The sequence below is a fragment of the Nomia melanderi genome, chromosome 12 (genome assembly GCF_051020985.1).
Source record: "Nomia melanderi isolate GNS246 chromosome 12, iyNomMela1, whole genome shotgun sequence".
Classification (NCBI taxonomy): domain Eukaryota; kingdom Metazoa; phylum Arthropoda; class Insecta; order Hymenoptera; family Halictidae; genus Nomia; species Nomia melanderi.
The window spans coordinates 14516559-14534682 of NC_135010.1; the positions used below are offsets into that span (position 1 = coordinate 14516559).

General features: G+C 36.8%; 7 protein-coding genes across 10 annotated transcripts; 5 read left to right on the top strand and 2 right to left on the bottom strand.

Moving 5' to 3' along the window:
- The first annotated feature begins 74 nt into the window (after positions 1–74).
- On the top strand, positions 75–2450 carry Arr2 (arrestin 2). The gene is made up of 7 exons (XM_031980037.2): positions 75–241; positions 331–452; positions 516–815; positions 880–1107; positions 1185–1373; positions 1449–1617; positions 1700–2450. Exons 1-7 carry the CDS (start codon positions 175–177, stop codon positions 1843–1845), a joined length of 1221 nt encoding a protein of 406 aa, XP_031835897.1. The 5' UTR covers positions 75–174; the 3' UTR covers positions 1846–2450.
- Positions 1982–4683, bottom strand: TfIIEalpha (transcription factor IIEalpha). 3 transcript variants are annotated; one of them, XM_031980036.2, is made up of 8 exons: positions 4533–4683; positions 4253–4379; positions 4006–4172; positions 3802–3930; positions 3486–3712; positions 3212–3416; positions 2914–3142; positions 1982–2820 (listed from the first exon to the last, which is right to left on the bottom strand). In XM_031980036.2, the coding sequence occupies exons 2-8, from the start codon at positions 4377–4379 to the stop codon at positions 2645–2647; spliced, it is 1260 nt and encodes a 419-aa protein (XP_031835896.1). In that variant the 5' UTR covers positions 4533–4683; the 3' UTR covers positions 1982–2644. The 3 variants fall into 3 exon arrangements, with proteins under 3 accessions (XP_031835896.1, XP_031835895.1, XP_031835894.1); XM_031980035.2 differs by having other exon boundaries at positions 4253–4383; XM_031980034.2 differs by having other exon boundaries at positions 4253–4418; positions 4533–4682.
- Positions 4684–4741: 58 nt separating this feature from the next.
- On the top strand, positions 4742–6194 carry LOC116428412 (rab-like protein 3). Of its 2 annotated transcripts, none has more exons than XM_076372812.1 (5): positions 4742–4890; positions 5166–5375; positions 5459–5592; positions 5676–5789; positions 5874–6194. In XM_076372812.1, exons 1-5 carry the CDS (start codon positions 4845–4847, stop codon positions 6051–6053), a joined length of 684 nt encoding a protein of 227 aa, XP_076228927.1. In that variant the 5' UTR covers positions 4742–4844; the 3' UTR covers positions 6054–6194. The 2 variants fall into 2 exon arrangements, with proteins under 2 accessions (XP_076228927.1, XP_031835903.1); XM_031980043.2 differs by having other exon boundaries at positions 5459–5607; positions 5874–6179.
- Positions 6195–6691: 497 nt separating this feature from the next.
- On the top strand, positions 6692–9278 carry LOC116428406 (putative ATPase N2B). Its single transcript, XM_031980033.2, has 8 exons — positions 6692–6900; positions 6973–7363; positions 7665–7850; positions 7926–8167; positions 8245–8413; positions 8484–8624; positions 8706–8825; positions 8902–9278. The coding sequence occupies exons 2-8, from the start codon at positions 6989–6991 to the stop codon at positions 9022–9024; spliced, it is 1356 nt and encodes a 451-aa protein (XP_031835893.1). The 5' UTR covers positions 6692–6900; positions 6973–6988; the 3' UTR covers positions 9025–9278.
- Positions 9279–9349: 71 nt separating this feature from the next.
- Positions 9350–11004, top strand: Dera (deoxyribose-phosphate aldolase). Its single transcript, XM_031980038.2, has 5 exons — positions 9350–9687; positions 9786–9964; positions 10071–10203; positions 10272–10651; positions 10737–11004. The coding sequence occupies exons 1-5, from the start codon at positions 9663–9665 to the stop codon at positions 10899–10901; spliced, it is 882 nt and encodes a 293-aa protein (XP_031835898.1). The 5' UTR covers positions 9350–9662; the 3' UTR covers positions 10902–11004.
- Positions 11005–11234: 230 nt separating this feature from the next.
- RpS4 (ribosomal protein S4) lies at positions 11235–13386 on the top strand. The gene is made up of 6 exons (XM_031980039.2): positions 11235–11384; positions 11826–12084; positions 12374–12471; positions 12559–12730; positions 12803–12932; positions 13208–13386. Exons 1-6 carry the CDS (start codon positions 11382–11384, stop codon positions 13332–13334), a joined length of 789 nt encoding a protein of 262 aa, XP_031835899.1. The 5' UTR covers positions 11235–11381; the 3' UTR covers positions 13335–13386.
- A 150-nt stretch (positions 13387–13536) lies between these two features.
- Positions 13537–17936, bottom strand: LOC116428404 (putative tubulin polyglutamylase TTLL2). Its single transcript, XM_031980032.2, has 10 exons — positions 17650–17936; positions 17396–17573; positions 15807–15929; positions 15517–15620; positions 15308–15440; positions 14949–15225; positions 14642–14844; positions 14295–14558; positions 13899–14200; positions 13537–13816 (listed from the first exon to the last, which is right to left on the bottom strand). The coding sequence occupies exons 2-10, from the start codon at positions 17471–17473 to the stop codon at positions 13696–13698; spliced, it is 1605 nt and encodes a 534-aa protein (XP_031835892.1). The 5' UTR covers positions 17474–17573; positions 17650–17936; the 3' UTR covers positions 13537–13695.
- Between the last annotated feature and the right edge of the window lie 188 nt (positions 17937–18124).

Here is an 18124-nt window from a genome sequence, read left to right on the forward strand (position 1 = left end):
TTGTAATCTCATTATCTAACTCTTATAATAAAATAATGTTATTAGTAGCATATGGCTTCCAGTAAGGAAGCCCTTGCAAGACTATATGAAGTTCCCCGTCCGAGCTGAGAGACTGTCACTTCTGGGCGGGAAACAAACTTTTGTTCATTCATTTGATTGGAAAAAAGTTGCCAAATGTTTCCTCTCCTGTTCTTGGCTTATGTTGTAGCCATCAAGGTATACAAGAAGACTACCCCAAATGGTAAGTAATATAACACATACTCTAAGATATTAATGCTACAAACCTTTTCAATCTCTAACTCTAATACTATGCTTTTCTATTAATTCCAGGGAAAGTCACGGTATACCTTGGTAAAAGGGACTTCATCGATCACCTGGACAGCGTAGATCCCATCGATGGTGTTATTGTTGTTGAAAATGATTATCTTCAAGGACGAAAAGTTTATGGACAGGTAAAGCATACATTCTCCTCATATAAAATTCATAACTCTACTTGGAAAATGTATATTGTCTAGGTGACAACGACTTTCCGCTATGGCCGCGAAGAGGATGAGGTCATGGGTGTCAAATTCAGCAAGGAACTCGTCTTATGTCGCGAGCAGATAGTGCCGATCAAGAAAGAGAAACAAGATATGACACCTGTACAGGAACGTCTTCTCAAAAGGCTTGGAGAAAATGCTTTTCCTTTCTTGTTCCAATTCCCACAGAGCTCTCCCAGCTCTGTCACACTCCAACCCGGCGACGACGACCAAGGAAAACCGTTGGGAGTCGATTACACTGTCAGAATATATGTCGGCGAACACGAAGAAGATAAGGTAATATATCAATTCATTTACATTACCAAACATCCATGTAACTGAATTCAAATGATTCGAATAGGGCCATAAACGATCATCCGTGGCACTGGCGATTAAGAAATTGCAATACGCACCACCGACAAGGGGACGTAAACTTCCCAGCTCTCTCGTTTCCAAAGGATTCACCTTCTCTCAGGGCAAATTAAATCTTGAAGTTACGCTTGACAGGGAAATTTACTACCACGGAGAAAAAGTAGCTGCAAACGTTATCGTTACCAATAATTCTCGCAAAGCGGTGAAGAACATCAAGGTATTCAAACCGTATTTCACCTCTCTATACGTCGAAACTGTATCTGGTAGCATATATTAAATTTGTCCATTTTTCAGCTGTTTGTAGTACAGCACTGCGAGGTCACAATGGTCAATACTCAATTCTCTCGGCATGTGGCGAGCTTGGAAACACGCGAAGGATGTCCTATCACACCTGGTGCATCTTTCACAAAACAATTCTACCTTGTACCATTAGCTAGCAGCAATAAGGACCGACGTGGTATTGCTCTTGACGGACATCTGAAAGTGAGATCATATTATTAAGAAAATATTTACTGTTGCTTACATTGTTTTCATTCATTTGTACTGTATGGCATTTAGGACGATGATGTGAACCTTGCATCCTCGACTATGGTTGCCGAGGGTAAAACTCCTGGTGACGCTATGGGTATTGTCATCTCCTACTCCGTGAGAGTGAAATTGAACTGTGGTACCTTGGGTGGTGAGCTGGTTACAGATGTTCCGTTTAAATTGATGCATCCTGCTCCAGGTAAAGAAACTTTAATAGTATTAATAGGAAAATTAATTTCTGAACTTGTATTGTAAATGTGTAATATATTCTATCGCTTTAGGAGCTGCAGAAAAAGAGAGGGCCATATTGAAGAAGAATAAGAGCGTGGAAAGAACACGCTACGAAAATTCCTGTTATTCTAACGACGATGACGACAATATCGTGTTCGAAGACTTCGCTCGCTTACGTCTGAACGAACCAGAATAAATCATTTTTAAAAAGGCAATTATTTATGTCAAAAGAATCTTAGACTCTAGAATAGGTTACAGTACATTTAATTCAGGAATCAATAGAATTGCATTAAGTAGTGAAAATTGCAATACAATGTATATAGTTAGATCGCGTTGCCTCTAGGATTCTTTTGATGTAATTTAACTGGAACACTGAACGAAGAATAAAATGGTGCAGAAAGTAAAATTACTTGCTGTACCAATTCGTCTGCGCAGCGACATGTGGAAGTAAATAAATATTAATGTAAAAAAAAATGTGGCAAAAAAAAATACAAAAAAAAGCGAAAAGTATCATATGAAAAATGTGTATCGTCTTAAAATTTCTATCCGATGGTGGTGGTCGGCTAGAAATTCTCATGAAGACAAACAAAAAAAGGATAATTCAAAGTAAGCTTAATAAATACTTTATATTCGGCTAAGTTTTAAAACTTTCCCGCCTTACCAGAAGTGACATGTATGCTATTAATTTTGATTAATTGTGATTATAACGTGTCTGTAAATGTTTATTTATTACAACTTGATGACATTGTTGAGTTATAATCTGTATGTTAGAAGAAAAATATAAATACTGCAAAATGCGGATATCTGGTATCTTATTATTTTTATCTTTGAACATCACATTGACATACCTAATCGTTTAAGTTAAGAAAATATCAACTGTTACCAATCCCAGAAAATTATATATTTTATAACTATACAAAATATTACAAGGATTTCAATAACTGTTCAGTCTTGGGTAGCACTGCCAGTATTTAACAATGCTGACTGTATTCTATTTAATCATACATATGAGAATAATATTCTTGATATGCCTGAATATACGCTTCCTTTTCTACCGGAGTCATCTCTGCAATTAACGTGTCGTTCACATCTGCAATAGCAACAGTTTTCCCTGCGACTGTTACCGTTGGAACAAGATCATCGTCTTCCGAATCCATTGTTTCCACCTCTCCTAAAACATTAATCGAAGTGAGCATAGCATGTTTCCAGAATATATTTTACACTACTTAATAGATATATTTAAAACATTTTAAGAGGCATATACCTGTATCAATCGTTTGCATTTCAGCAACTTCTTCATTATCACTACTATCACTAGATTCTTGAGGTAGTACAGATTTTATGGCAGCTGATGCATTTGTTCCTCCTTTCTTCTCATGAGCCAATAATACAGACATAATATCTTCACCCTGCTTATTATTCGTCGTGGTTGTATTAGTGGCAGTAGCTGCAGCTTTATCTAATATATTTTCCTGTGTGTTAACTCCATCCGGCTAAAGATTTCAGTTATTAGCAACAATATTCTAATAAGAATTGAAAAATTAAAACGACTATACATGTACCTGAGAGTCAGAATTGATGACTGTACTTTCCATCATCCAAATTGGTCTTTCCTTTCTTCTGTTTGCCGCGTTATCGTCAGCAGATTCATCGCCAATTGTAACATCTACTCTAGTATCTTCTACCATGAAACCTGATGACCTTGTAGCTTCACCAGACCATTGTTCACCAGGTGCTCTTAGACTACTAGGTTTCCTTGTATCAATACTAGAAAATAATATATGTGAGACCTGCAATATCTCTATAAAAGTGGATAATTTAACTAAAAAATCATACCCCTTAATGGTGTTTATATCAACTGGTTCTGGTTCTAATATTTCAGGAGCCAATTTGATACCTTCTACTTCTCGTAGTAGAATATAAAGGGGCTCTAATTGTTCATTAAATTTAGCTAATAATAGCCTTGAATCTTTCTTCGGAAGGGCAGACTGATCTTCCTCCACTACCTCACGACAATAAGTGCATCTAAATTCACCAGTGGTCATATCAAACAATTGATCTGCCTATATTATATTGCATTAATAAATATTTTCCATTCACTTTACTTTTACACGTATAGAAGTATAATAGAATACAAGCATAATTTATTTACCTCAAGATCAGTAAACGTTTTTAAACAACTTGTACATTTGAAACTTGCCCTGCTTGTTGCATCTCTTTCTTCTGTTTCCATTCTTTTCCTCATTAAGTCTAACTTATATTTAACCACATTTACAAAAGTCTAAAAGAAATATTCAGAATATCTTCTTCAATAAATGACTTTAATAAATAATAGCATGGTCTATTTAAATTTTACCTTGTAATTAATGAAATAGTAGTTAACTTTTTGAGCTTTCCCATCTGAACCAGTTTCCATTTTTAATCTCACTTGTATGAATTTATCATTACGTAATGTAGATATCCTAGCCCTTAACATTTTACGTTCAAATTTCAAAAGTTCACAAATGTCATCTTCTTTCATACCTGGTTACGTGAAGTACACAATTGTATACATTAAAATGTGATCTGTAAGTTTAACTTTATATGTAACACTGTACACTTACATGGATTTCTGACTAACATATCAACAATTAATGCATCCTCTATTGTATAAAATCCACGTACTACCAAACGTGCTAATTGTTTTAAACTACTTGGAACTTCTGTAACAAGTCGTTCTTCACCACTCATCTTTCTTGTGTTACATGTAATAAAATATTGTTGAAATCACTAAATATTGTGAATAGAATTAAAGTAATTAAATATTGTGAAATACTATTAAAATTACATTGATCTCACCTTGTTGCATTAGAAATAATATAAGTTATGATTGGAAATACTAACCTTTAAGGACTTATAAATAATATCTTTATCAGAAAATATCTTATACGAATATCAATAAAAGTATATTAAAATATACGTCATAATACTAAGCGTAGGTTCTCGCAAAAATAATAAAATATAAAAGCGGGAGATTCATAATTTCATCAATCGCTTAAGAACGATAAAATACTGTTCCGACAGACGCTTGTTTATAACTACTATTATTTGTAAGGTTATGTATTCATGGTACAAAATTCTCAAATAATTAAATACCTGTCAAACGACAGGATTGTAAAAAGAATACATCTTCCTATGATTTAACCAAAATTATTAATGGCAGCGATAGATAAAGTTAAAATTATTGTCGTTGGTGATTCTGGTAAGAATATGTTCAAAAGAATTGTATTATTTTTAATATATTTATTAGTACCGTTATTAATATTGTAATACTTATGGTAATAAGTAATATTAAATATGTTATTATTATACATTAAATCAATTTTTTATTTATTTGTTGTGTAAATTAAATAAGTTACTATTTTCTGTTTTCTTTTATATTTACATCTGTGGTAAAGCATATGGATTGCATGACTTTTATGTTTATTTATTAATATATAAATTAATATATAAGTTTTTTTTTTCTTTTATTTCCAGGAGTTGGAAAAACATCACTGACACATTTAATATGTCAGCAACAGCCTATTTCTAATCCTTCTTGGACCATAGGTTGTTCAGTGGAAGTTAAATTACATGAATATAAAGAAGGAACACCTAATCAAAGAAGATATTTTATTGAACTATGGGACATTGGTGGTAGTCAAAATCATAAAAATACAAGATCTGTTTTTTATAATCCTACAAATGGTATAAATTCAAAATATTTGGCATATGTTACCATAAATTTCAGTTAACATCTTAATAATCATATATCATTACCAATAATGCAGGTATAATATTGGTCCATGATTTAACAAACAGAAAATCGCAACAGAATCTCCAAAAATGGCTTGAGGAAGTTTTAAGTAAAGACAGTAATTATATGAAATCAAAACCATTTGATGATTTTGATCCTGAAAAATTTGTAGGTTCCACTCAGGTAATACAAACTTTTGACAATATGTATTCTATTATTACTTTATTCAAAAATAAAACATTTCTTTTTAGATACCAATCTTAGTTATTGGCACAAAATTAGATTTAGTAGCAGAAGTAAGATCAAATGTTCACAGACGTTCATCAACAATTGCAGAAGAATGTGGTGCTGATGAAATATTTTTAGTATGTAAATTATAAATATTTTATTTCTCAAGGTGATTAGACACCTATGCTTCTGCTTGATGTTAATTAATTTATATCCCTCAGGATTGTCGTCAGGTGAGGTCATTAGCTGCTGGTTCTAGTTCATCTGTAAAATTAAGCAGATTTTTTGATAAAGTTGTTGAAAGACGTTATTACTCATCAAAAGAAGGAATTAGTCCTGATAAACGAAGGTTACCATTATACAGTACACAGTACAGTACTAAAATGTATCACAATGATTAAATATTTTTCAAATCTTTTCATTTTATATTCCACGAATATTTCGTTTGTGATTTTTATTATACGAGAATCTTTAAAATAATAAAAGGACTTCTGGCGCCATCTACCAAAAAATCCTTAAGTTATTAACCAATTAGTACAAGACCCTTCCCACTAGATGTTGCTACAACACTATTCTTCTTCTATCGTTATGTGTTAAACAAACTTGAATATTGATTAAAAACATTAGAATTTACCTTTATTAAGACATAATATCATTCTAAGGGGATATAATAAACAATTAGACACTATGAAAAATAATATATGAACGCTATTTCCACGATTATTCATACTTTACAAAATGTATTACATACCATCGAATAACATGGCGCAAAAGAGATGATTCTATAACAATTTTTTTTATTACGTCATACTGTAGCGCGCGATGGATAAAAATTTCAAAAACTACACTTCATTATGTTCGAAATTTTTCTTCATTGACATCAACATATTTTCAAATACATAAATCATAATCCAATAATGTAAAAGCTAAGATGAAATTTTATGCAATTCAGATGTATTTAGATATATTGATTAACTATTTCATTTATCATACTTGAACATCATGCTTTACACCTACCTTTCTAAATTTCTTGGTGTGTGTGTGTTCTATTCTGAGGTAACACATATATTGCATTTTCGTACGTAATATAAAGGTTAACACGCGTTACCTGATCGTTTGTCAAACATGACTTTCATTGAATATGCTGTCATCTAAAAATATATTTATTTCGATATTTAACTGCGTATAATTGATCTAATTGAGTTTTTCAAAATTAAGAGTGTATTCAACAAACATTATTTTGTAACCGTGTGTATATTTCTTACGTAGGACAATTAGTAACACGTGCATAAGTGACAAATTATGACCTTTGTTTTTTAGGACGTTTTGTTTTAGAATGACGTGCTTATTTACAAAGAAATTTCCTAAACAATGTTATTTCCCAAATTTTTTGTCACGTTTTCAACCTCTGGTTTTTTTACAAAATTACGGATATGCCCATGATGCCATATCGGATAAGGAAGGACCAATTGCTGCCCTGAAAAGTAAAATAGCAAGGGGAGAATTGATGAAAGATAGTCATCAAATGGAAATTGCTGATACTTTGCAATGTATTTACAACGAAATCAATGGATATAAACCAGAGGAATCTAGTCTCATTGACAAATGGCTTGGCAAAAAGAGGAAACAGCCACCAAAAGGATTATACCTCTATGGAGCAGTAGGTGGAGGTAAAACAATGTTGATGGATCTTTTTTATGATTGTTGTCAGGTATCTTATTTTATATGTCCAATAAGTACTGCACATGGGGAGCCATGCTGTAATTTTCCCTTTTTATTTCCCTGTTGACATGACAATTTATAATATTTTTCAGAGTAATTCAGGCATGTAATAAAATAATTGACGAAGCAAAGGGTTTACTTTATATGTCGGAAGGAATGTTATAAAGAAAACTCTTAATGTGTGAGAAAGGTATTATTAATATAATGGCTTTCCATATGCAATACAATTTAAAATAATACTTTTAATTATAAGATTAAACATATAATTGGCTTGAAATATGTCATTCCAGATTGATAAGAAGAAAAGAGTGCATTTTCATTCTTTCATGGCAAATGTACATGTAAAAGTTCATGAGGTGAAAAAAACTTTTGTACGTGATGTTAGTAGTACAAAGCTTCAACCATTTGATCCTATACCACCAGTTGCTAAAAGCATCACTGAAGAAGCATGGCTACTGTGTTTTGATGAATTTCAGGTTTATTTATGAGATAAACAATTTGCATATAGAAGGTTGAAAATAACATATCTTAATAAAAATCCTATGCTACAGGTAACTGATATTGCAGATGCAATGATATTGAAACGATTATTCACTGAACTTTTCAACAATGGTGTAATTGTAATTGCAACCAGTAATAGAGCACCAGATGATTTATATAAAAATGGTTTGCAGAGAGGAAATTTTCTTCCATTTATACAGATATTAAAAAATTATTGCATCATAAATTCATTAGATTCAGGTATAGATTATAGACTACAAACTGGACTTAGCGATGAAAAAATTTATTTCATGTATGTAAATTTATCCCTAGATAAAATATGTAATACAGAATATTTGCATGTAAAAATTCATTAAATAATTTTTCTAGTAAAGGGAAAGATGCAGTAAATGATGTGGATAAAGTTTTTAAATATTTATGCTCAAAAGAGAATGATATTGTAAGATCTCGCACTATTTCTATCAGAGGACGCAATGTTACCTTCAATAGAACATGTGGTCAAGTACTGGATTCAACTTTTGAAGAGCTTTGTGATAGAGTAAGTTCTACTTCTTTAAATATCTAATACAATATATTATTTCTCCCCTACATGATTCATTCATTTACAGCCACTTGGTGCAAGTGATTATTTAGAGCTTAGTCAAGTATTCCATACAGTTATTATAAGAGATGTGCCACAATTAAACTTCAGGTTTAAGTCTCAAGCTAGAAGATTTATCACATTGATTGATACATTGTATGACAATAAGGTAAAATCAGTTTCTTAATAAACAAGTGTATGTAATTATATAATTACAAGAACTTGTTTTATAAATAAGTAAATGTTTTAGGTAAGAGTTGTTATATCTGCAGCTGTGCCGCATACGAAACTTTTTGTAGCAGAAGGTGATACTCAATATACAGATGAAAAAAGAATGCTCATGGACGATTTAAAAATATCACATGGTTCTGTAAGTTAAATGAACTCAATTGTATTTTTTAAATGTTGATGCATTGTATCATACAATTATATAATCTTATTTATAGGATGACCATAAATCTAATCTTTTTACTGGAGAAGAAGAACTCTTTGCCTTTGATAGAACTGTTTCACGACTGTCAGAAATGCAAACTGCACAGTATTGGGAACAGTGGCAACATCATAGATAATAATAATTTAGATTAGTACAAATTTCAATAGTATTTTTTACTAGCACATTCATCTAAGTCAGTAAAATATAAGTTCTTAATACAATTTTTACTAGAATATTGATCTAATATAAAAATGTTATTAAATTTATTTAGTTGTGTACTTAAAAAATTTATGCAGTTTTTAAATAGTTCAACTTATTTATGCTACTATTTATTTGTTTCAATATTAAATTGTGAAGATACATGAATAAAGAAATATTAAAATCGTTTTATTCGCTGATTTTTATTGCATCCTTCTATAAAAATGAATAAAAAAAATTATTATTCAACGAATACGTAATCGTTTAACTACCAGATACTATATTCTCGTCACTTTATCAGTTAATTGTATCGTTGTATTACGCATACGCGTACAAAATGCGTGTTACACACACAGAACCTACATCTTCGCGGCACCTCGTATACAAATAAATCACAAATCACGAACGATTTCGTTGTTATCAATTTTTATTTTTAAGCCATATTCCACATATATTTTTAGCACATTCACTTACCACTTCTTTCCATTTTGTGTAACGTTTACACTTTCGCGACATTACGTATTAAACGAGTCATATTTTTTAGAACTTTACAATATATATATAATCAATATTACAATGGATATTGAAGAACTGGCCAATGGTATGCAATTGAATATTTTATACACAATATTATAAATTTAATATTAATTAATATTTTAATTACTTCTTCACTAACAACTGTTAAAATATACCTTTTAGCTACAATGAACTTTGACCAATCAATCATAAATGGAAAAATTCTTTCCATACGTTCTAAACTTGATGCACTGGAAAAAGATACTAAAATAACTTGGCTGATGAAAGCAATAGGCTTTATAGACTTAACTACGTTAGGGGGGGATGATACGCCTATTAAAGTTAAAGCTGTCTGTACGAAGGTAATTCTACCATAATTGTATCTACAATGGGAATGTATAGATTGATATACTTCTTGTTATGTATTGTTTCAAATGATAAAATTGATAAAAAAATGAATAATTGCAGGCTGTAAATCCTCTTGGTGGATCCACAGAATCCATACATACTGCAGCTGTATGTGTTTTTCCTATGAGACTTGAAGATGCAAAGGCATCATTAGCAGATCTTGATGAAGACCATAAAGTTTCCATTGCTACTGGTTAATAACACATTTATTTCCTGGTTTTAATTTGATTAAATTATAATATAATATTGTTTTATGAGCAGTAGGTGGAGGATTTCCATCTGGACAACTTCCACTGGAGACACGTCTCAGAGAAGTGGAAATAGGTATTGAAAGTGGTGCTGATGAAATTGATATTGTAATCAATCGAACCTTGGCTATAATGCATCAATGGGAAGAATTATATGAGGAATTAAAATTATTTAGTACCATTTGTAAGAATAAAGTATGCCTTAAGGTCATACTTGCTACAGGAGAATTGGTAAATTTGGAAAATGTGTACAAAGCATCTATGGTAGCAATGATGGCTGGAGCTGATTTTATTAAAACATCCACTGGAAAAGAAACAGTTAATGCCACTTTACCTGTTGGAATGGTTATGTGTCAGGCAATTAAAGATTATTATGCATTAACACACAAGAAGGTAAAAATTGCTTTTAAATAAATCCTATTGATACTACATCAATCTTTTTGGAAATTTGTTACTACATACTGTGCATCATCTTTAGATTGGTTTCAAACCAGCTGGAGGTATTAAGACATCACAAGAAGTTTTGGAATGGATGATGTTAGTTCAAACAGAATTAGGAGATGAATGGCTAAACAAGGATTTATTTAGAATTGGTGCATCCAGTTTATTAGATAACATAGTTGAGGCAGTAAATTCAAAATAATGTTATCCCACATTTGTACTGTTTATAATGTTCCAGACATGTGCTTAATTTTAAAAATTTTATACTCATAATTTGTATGACTTTTAAATATATTCTCATTTAAAAAATTGCATATTTTTAGCCTTTTTCTACGTTTCCTATTACATAGTAATTAATTCTTAAATTTTTATACCTACGTATATTACTATGAAATTGGAATTTTTAAAGTTGTTTCAAATTGAAGACCGACTTTCTGATATTCACCATAGTTTCTTACAATCATTATTATTTTTTATTTGCTTGTGATATGAGCAATATTATCGTAGACATTATTTTAAGTACGTAGATTTTTACAGTTAACTTAAAAACATATAAACTATTCACGAAAGTCTGAATGAATAACAATACTTGGTCGCCATATTGGCGGCAGTGACGTCGCGGGGAACTTCCTGATGCAGTGAGAAACAGCGCGGGTTTGTCTTTTCCGTTTAGAAAACCAAGATGGTAAGTTCGTCATACGTTGTCAACATAAAATCCGCTTGCATCCGGCGTTTTGAATCGTGCATCTTTTAATACTCAATGAAAATGTAAACTGCAAGTATTCAAGTAAATAGTATCGCGCATATGTTTCTTTAAATCTGTAAATTTCTATTCAGAAGAAATACTATGGTTAGGTTGTGCAAGTACGGTTAGTTTTGTTACAAGAATTTGTTGACACGATCCGTCCATAGAAGCAGACGTGTGATACGATAATAATTACAATTATATTTTGCTTTAAAAGTTACTTCAACTTGACTGTTTAAAGAAAAAAATAAATAATAATTTAATTTGGGTGTATGTAACGCGGCGATTTGAAGTGGGCTTAGAATTTTAATGTTCAGTAGTTTTTATCGAAATTTTGTGTATTTTGTTTAGTACTAACAGCAAAAAATAATTAATTTTCAGGCTCGAGGTCCGAAAAAGCATTTGAAGCGTCTTAATGCGCCTAAGGCATGGATGTTAGACAAATTGGGGGGTGTGTATGCCCCACGTCCATCCACCGGACCTCACAAGCTCAGGGAATCTCTCCCTCTTGTTATTTTCCTCCGTAACAGGTTGAAATATGCCTTGACTAACTGTGAAGTAACTAAAATCGTAATGCAACGTCTAATCAGAGTTGATGGCAAAGTCCGTACAGATCCTAACTACCCAGCGGGTTTCATGGGTAAGTGAACAACATATTGTTACAATTAAATGTACATAATTGTATGTATTCTAAGTGTATCAGTGCAGATATTAAAAAATTAATAGGCTATATTGAAGATGTAGTATCATTCAAAAAAGATGCTATATTCAAACATTGGCCAATAGTAAATTCTTTTTTAGGTCACAGATTGAGTAGTTTATTCTTTCTGTATTACCCAAAAAGTGCACATTGCCCTATACACTTTTTCAAATACTGTTAAACTATCTGTAGCTGTAAGATTGTTATTTAGTTAGATTATTTGTTTCAGATGTTATTACTATTAAGAAGACTGGTGAATTCTTCCGATTGATCTATGATGTGAAGGGACGTTTCACCACTCACAGAATCACAGCTGAAGAGGCAAAGGTAATTGTCATTGGCCTGAGAATGAAAGTAAAATTTAAAAGAATGAAACATTAATTTTGTTAAACACTAAAATATTCTCCATTACAGTATAAACTGTGTAAAGTAAAGCGTGTTCAGACTGGGCCTAAAGGTATTCCATTCTTGGTAACACACGACGGCCGAACTATTCGTTACCCCGACCCAGTTATCAAAGTTAACGATACTATTCATTTGGACATTGCGACCAGCAAAATTTTGGATTCTATCAGATTTGATTCAGGTAGACACACGTTTTATTTATATGTATTTCTGAAAAAATGTACATATTTATACATTTTGTTTTTCTAAATAGGTAATCTTTGCATGATTACTGGCGGAAGAAATTTGGGGCGTGTCGGTACGGTTGTCAGTCGCGAACGTCATCCTGGATCCTTTGATATTTGTCATATTAAAGATTCACAAGGACATACTTTCGCAACGAGGTATGTACATTTACTGTCGACATTTATATCTTGATTTAAAATAATGCGAAAGAGCTTTACTTCATTTCTATTGGCCATAATCGAAGCTATGATAATGCATAATACACGTATTGTAGTCAAAATTTGGCCAAAATGAAATTCCTTCATATTGGTCACTGATTGCCTTCGCGTAGGCTTTTCAGTATTACCCATTTAGGAGACAGAAACGTTTGAAATTTCACTCAGCTTTTTTTTCTCATTGCATAATATAAAATCTAAATAAATATTCTGCGCAGGTTGAACAACGTGTTCATCATCGGCAAGGGTACAAAGCCGTACATTAGCTTGCCAAGGGACAAAGGTGTTAAGCTATCGATCGCCGAGGAACGCGACAAGAGGTTAGCGGCGAAGGGGGTGAATTAATGTACATTTTCAAGAAAACATTCAATAAACCGAGAACTTCTTGGTGAATAAATGATGTGCCTTCCACCATCACCACCGTCCTTCCATTGTCTTCACGTAGGACCCATAGTTGGAACCGCATTAATGAAACAGAAATACGAATACTTCATCGAATGAAATCTCTATCGTAAATACATCCAGTATACTATTATCATTAACAAATTGCCGCCTGTAGTATCGACGTATCATTAAATTAAATGCATTGATGTAAATATCACGATTTAGTTGAACATGCATCTGTACAGATTATTAAGGCGTATCGTGCGAAACGTCGCTTTAAAGCCGCGACAAAGGTAAAGAACATCTTATTCAATCGTTTTAATCACTTTGCTGGCAGCCATATTTCGGTATTTAATTCGAACGCTTTACGGAGCATCGCGTTACATTGTTCGTCTCTATATTTCTCGGACTTTTTGTGTACTTCTTTGGCAGCTTTCAGATACCTGCAGCGAAACAATTGGCAAGTAAGGATATATAATCGTTGCGCACCGATCCGGCTAACACGCAGTTATTAAGGATTAGTACTTCTGTATACAAAGAACCGTGTTCCTGACTTCCTTTTCCACGACCCGCGAAGACTCGGTAGCCGACGCAGACACGTACTCCGCGTTGTCGTTGGACTGCGCCCGAGTCAATGGATAAATACGGACCCATCCACCCTCTTTCATGCAAGGTGTGTTCCAGTCCTTTCCATTGTCCCAAACCGATGTCTTATCGTGATTCTCAGGATTGGTACCACGGAAACCGCGAGGAATGTATTTGTCCACCAACAAGGGATTGTAACGAGACCATGAATTCGAACAATCGTGTAGATTCGATTGTCTAAGCTGGTGTTTAAAATCATTACGTTACAAACACATCTACACTAACAAACCATGTAACAATTCCCATGGACTACGCCTATTAACCTCTTTTACGTACAGTAGGCTGAAGATCCGTGCATAGATTTACGAAACCGTCGATCTCCCGACCGGTTCTGGACTTCTTCTTCGCGGTCCGGCCCTTACAGTACTTGGAAGACTCTTCGATGTCGACGTTAACGCGATTCGTCGACCATATCGTGAACAGGGAGAGTCCAGTGTTGCATACTGGAAGACCTAGTAAATCGAACAAGTCGTGTAGCAAGGGTTTCTTCACCTCCGAATCGATCTCACAGTCGTTGCTTAATGCCGGGCTGAGATTGACCTGTTGGAATGCCGGTTCTACCGCGTTAGGAACATTTCCGTCGCGTGCGAAGCAGAGAGAGAGAGAGAGTTATATCTATTAACCTCGAGTAACCATGGTTTCAGATCCTTGTCGATCAACACGTCGAAGCCAAAGAACTCGAAGCAATTGGAAGATCTCGGTATACCCGCCGCTTGGCTTAGTATCGTCAAGCTCACCAGGCAGGCGATCCTCTGCCAGAGGAACCAATCGAAGTAACCGGCCTGCTCGAAATACCTCCTCAGCTGTCTGAAAGTCCATTTACAGCCTAGAACGATTTCAATTCTATCACTGTACATCAAATTCACGCTAGGATCGATTCACTAGGTTATTTCTATTTTCAGGCTCGCCGAGAGAAAGATAATTTATTACCAGAACCGACGCGCTCCTTTTTCTCCGCGTATCCCGGGCCAAGTTTGTTCAGGGAGAAGTTGGTGAGGTGCCTGAAAGGGTCGTTCAAGTGTTCCAGCGAGAACTTCTCGGTGGCGAAACGCGTCAGGCCTTCCTTGTACAGATATATGGTCAGAGGCCGGTACGACGGCACGCACACGTACAACCTTAGGTCAAATTTGTAGCCGCCGATCAGCAGGGGGCTCTCGATGTACCTTTGCACCACCGTCGTGTTGTCGTACGTGAGGTCGCTCAGCTTCTGCACAGAACGCGGATTGCGGCGGAGTGAGAGCCCGGTCGGAATCCGTTCGAGACGGATAACGAGACAAAGAACATCTTACACGAAACAGGAAGATGCCTCTCCCTTGGCTTTGACTGACCGGCTTACAGATCCACACCCTGTCGTCTTTCTCGCAGCGGTTGCACTCCTCCGCGAATTTCGTGTACTCCGACGGCAAATTGTAACCTGCGGGGCTAACACGATGCATTCCACATTTGATAACGATCAAACACCCGTTCCGCTTATTAACGACCGTGTTCTAGATCGTACCTGAAATCGTAGATCGAGCCGTGCATCTTCTTCATGCATCTTAAGTGCCGGATAAGATTGTCCTTTCTGCAGATCGAGCTGCCCTTCGGGATTCTGTTGACGAACTGTAGGAAATCGGTAAATTCTGTTCATTCATCATTCATTTATTGTTTATACATGGGACGAACCAACATACTGTCCGAAGCGTACATAAAAGTAACGCCATCGTCATTCCAAATGACCGACAAAGCTACGCGGAGCAAACGTTTCGTATGAATTCCAGGCGAACAGAGAACCGAACGAGTTATTACCTGCCAGGGCAACGGCCTGTAATGAGGCGACGAGAAACCGCCGGACCGCCACCATAAATTCCATCGATCTTTGAATACATTATTATCGCCAGTATATTCCCTCCAGCCACGTTCCGTGCACACCTGCGAAAAGTATGCGACATTCTTTCACTTTCTTCCTTAAGTTCCATCACGCTTACTCTAATCGTATTTTCCGGGGGGTGGCATCCGAGCGGCCCTTCGACGATATTTGGGTTAACGACGAGCGGAAAGGGAGGAGAGAAAGCACCGATTAAACCCTGAATACTACGCATTCCGCGTTTTGCACGGTCCCGAGCGAGCACGCGAAAACACGCCCTTGATTCGGCATTCGTCGTGTCATTAGAGCATTAAGAATGTCCGCCTCTAGCGCACCGGGAACGAGTCAAGGCCTCTAATTACAATTAAATTCGGCGGTATGCTCGTTCGCCGTCACGGTAGCCTACTTTCATTATCCGGCCGTATAATGGCCGTGCAACATTTTCTTAAAACCTGCCGATCGATCCGTCGGAGCACGTCGACACCATTTAAACCCGATCGTTTCTCTGTCAACGCGGAACAAGGGAGAAATGCTCGGGTTAATTTGCTGTCGCGTCTCTCTAGCGTCTCGAACCACTAGAACTTTCTCAAAGTTTCATTACAACGAAGGTGATCGAGAGTGTTCGGCTTACTCTAATTAGAAGCGATCGACGAGCTTGCGATAGCTCGCTCCCTTTACCCAGAATCGGCCGCAGAACAATTGTGCAACGCGTGTCGCAGATGCGTGACCGGGTCGAACGCCGAGTATTTCAAGCGGTACAATTCCATCCTCTTTCCGCAGGTGATCGTCGTGGAGTCGTCGAGCCTACATGCGGTACAATCCGTCGAGAACTCGCTGGAAGAACCGTGGAAGCTCCCCTCGCGGGACGAGCCGGTTGCATAATGCGAAATAGGGTTACTCGGCGCAGCTCAGCGGCCGGGGGCTCGTCTCATCGAGGGACGTCGAGGGGAGCTTCGTGCGAGTCAGGAAGAGTCGGTTACGGGTGCGGCACGACGGACGTACGCACGGACGGACGGACGGCTATATTCTTTGCCCTTTTTATTATTGCATGTCGCACTTACTTAATAGCTTCTCCGGCGCTGTTCTAAAAGCGGTGCACGCAAAAGCGCGTCGCGCCCCGTCCCGACTGTGCAGGTATGCACATGCATATGTACACCGTGTACGTACCTTGAAAAGTATTCAGTTCAAGGACACCGGCTAAGTTTGTAACCGTGCCGAACAAATTCCGAGCGACATAAAACCCTGGCGAGACGTGTCTCCGATATTTATGCTCGTTTCCTCTTTCTATCTCCCCGGTGCACCGGCGTCGCGTACCCCTGTCCCTTTTAGAACGCTCGGCATTCGATTCGACTTTAACCGCCACGCTAGAAATCCATCGCTTTCGGGTGCATCAGCAACGTGTGTTAATGTATATCGAACTTTCAGGTGCACGTGTGCTGGCAGCTAGCGCGTTGCAAGGTGGAAGTTCCGTTCGATATCGATCTCGCCGATTTCATTGCATTCTCACCGCTGCGAGGGACTCGCGTCGTACCTGTATGAGCAGATGTGGTCCTGTACCATTGTCGTTAAGTCTGAAGACGAAGGGACCGTCCAAGTATTTCACTGCCATGCCGACGCATTGTACTCCGGCGCGACGCGGGAAGATAGCTGGACTAGCAGATCACGACATGACATGGTTCGACTCGTGCGATTGTTGACACGGCTGCGTTCTTCCAAACCAGAGTAAACACGCGTTTAGACGTCCGCGTGGAACGAATGGTAAATCGGTTATGGATAATTGCTCACCTGTGCACGAGCGAAACAAGATCTCCTACTCGCGTTCGCGACTCCCATTCGTGGAACTCCGCCGTTCCCTCGTTTGAACGCGAGCACCGTGTCCTGAGATCCGCGCGTTAGCGTTCAAATGCCCGGCCGACAGGACATGCCCGCGTTCTGTGTCGCCCGTACGCGAGCATAAAACTCCTGAACGGCGGGCTGGTACTCGAGCCGACGGTCCTCGGTATTCAAATATTCCGGCGGAACCGCACGCAAACGAGCCGGGATCCCGGTTCCCACTGGTGTGCACCGGCACGTTTCGGTCTACGCAATCGCTTTGACCTGGTCGCAGGTGCGCAGGTATTGCCCGTGTGCCGGATCGCCCGCCGCCTTTCAGCTTTTATGGGCTTTCGGTGGACACCGCGGCGACAGCAAGGACACCGGAAGTCTGTCGGCCCGGGACCTCCCGAAAGGGTTCTCGCTTGATGCACACGCTTATAGATCG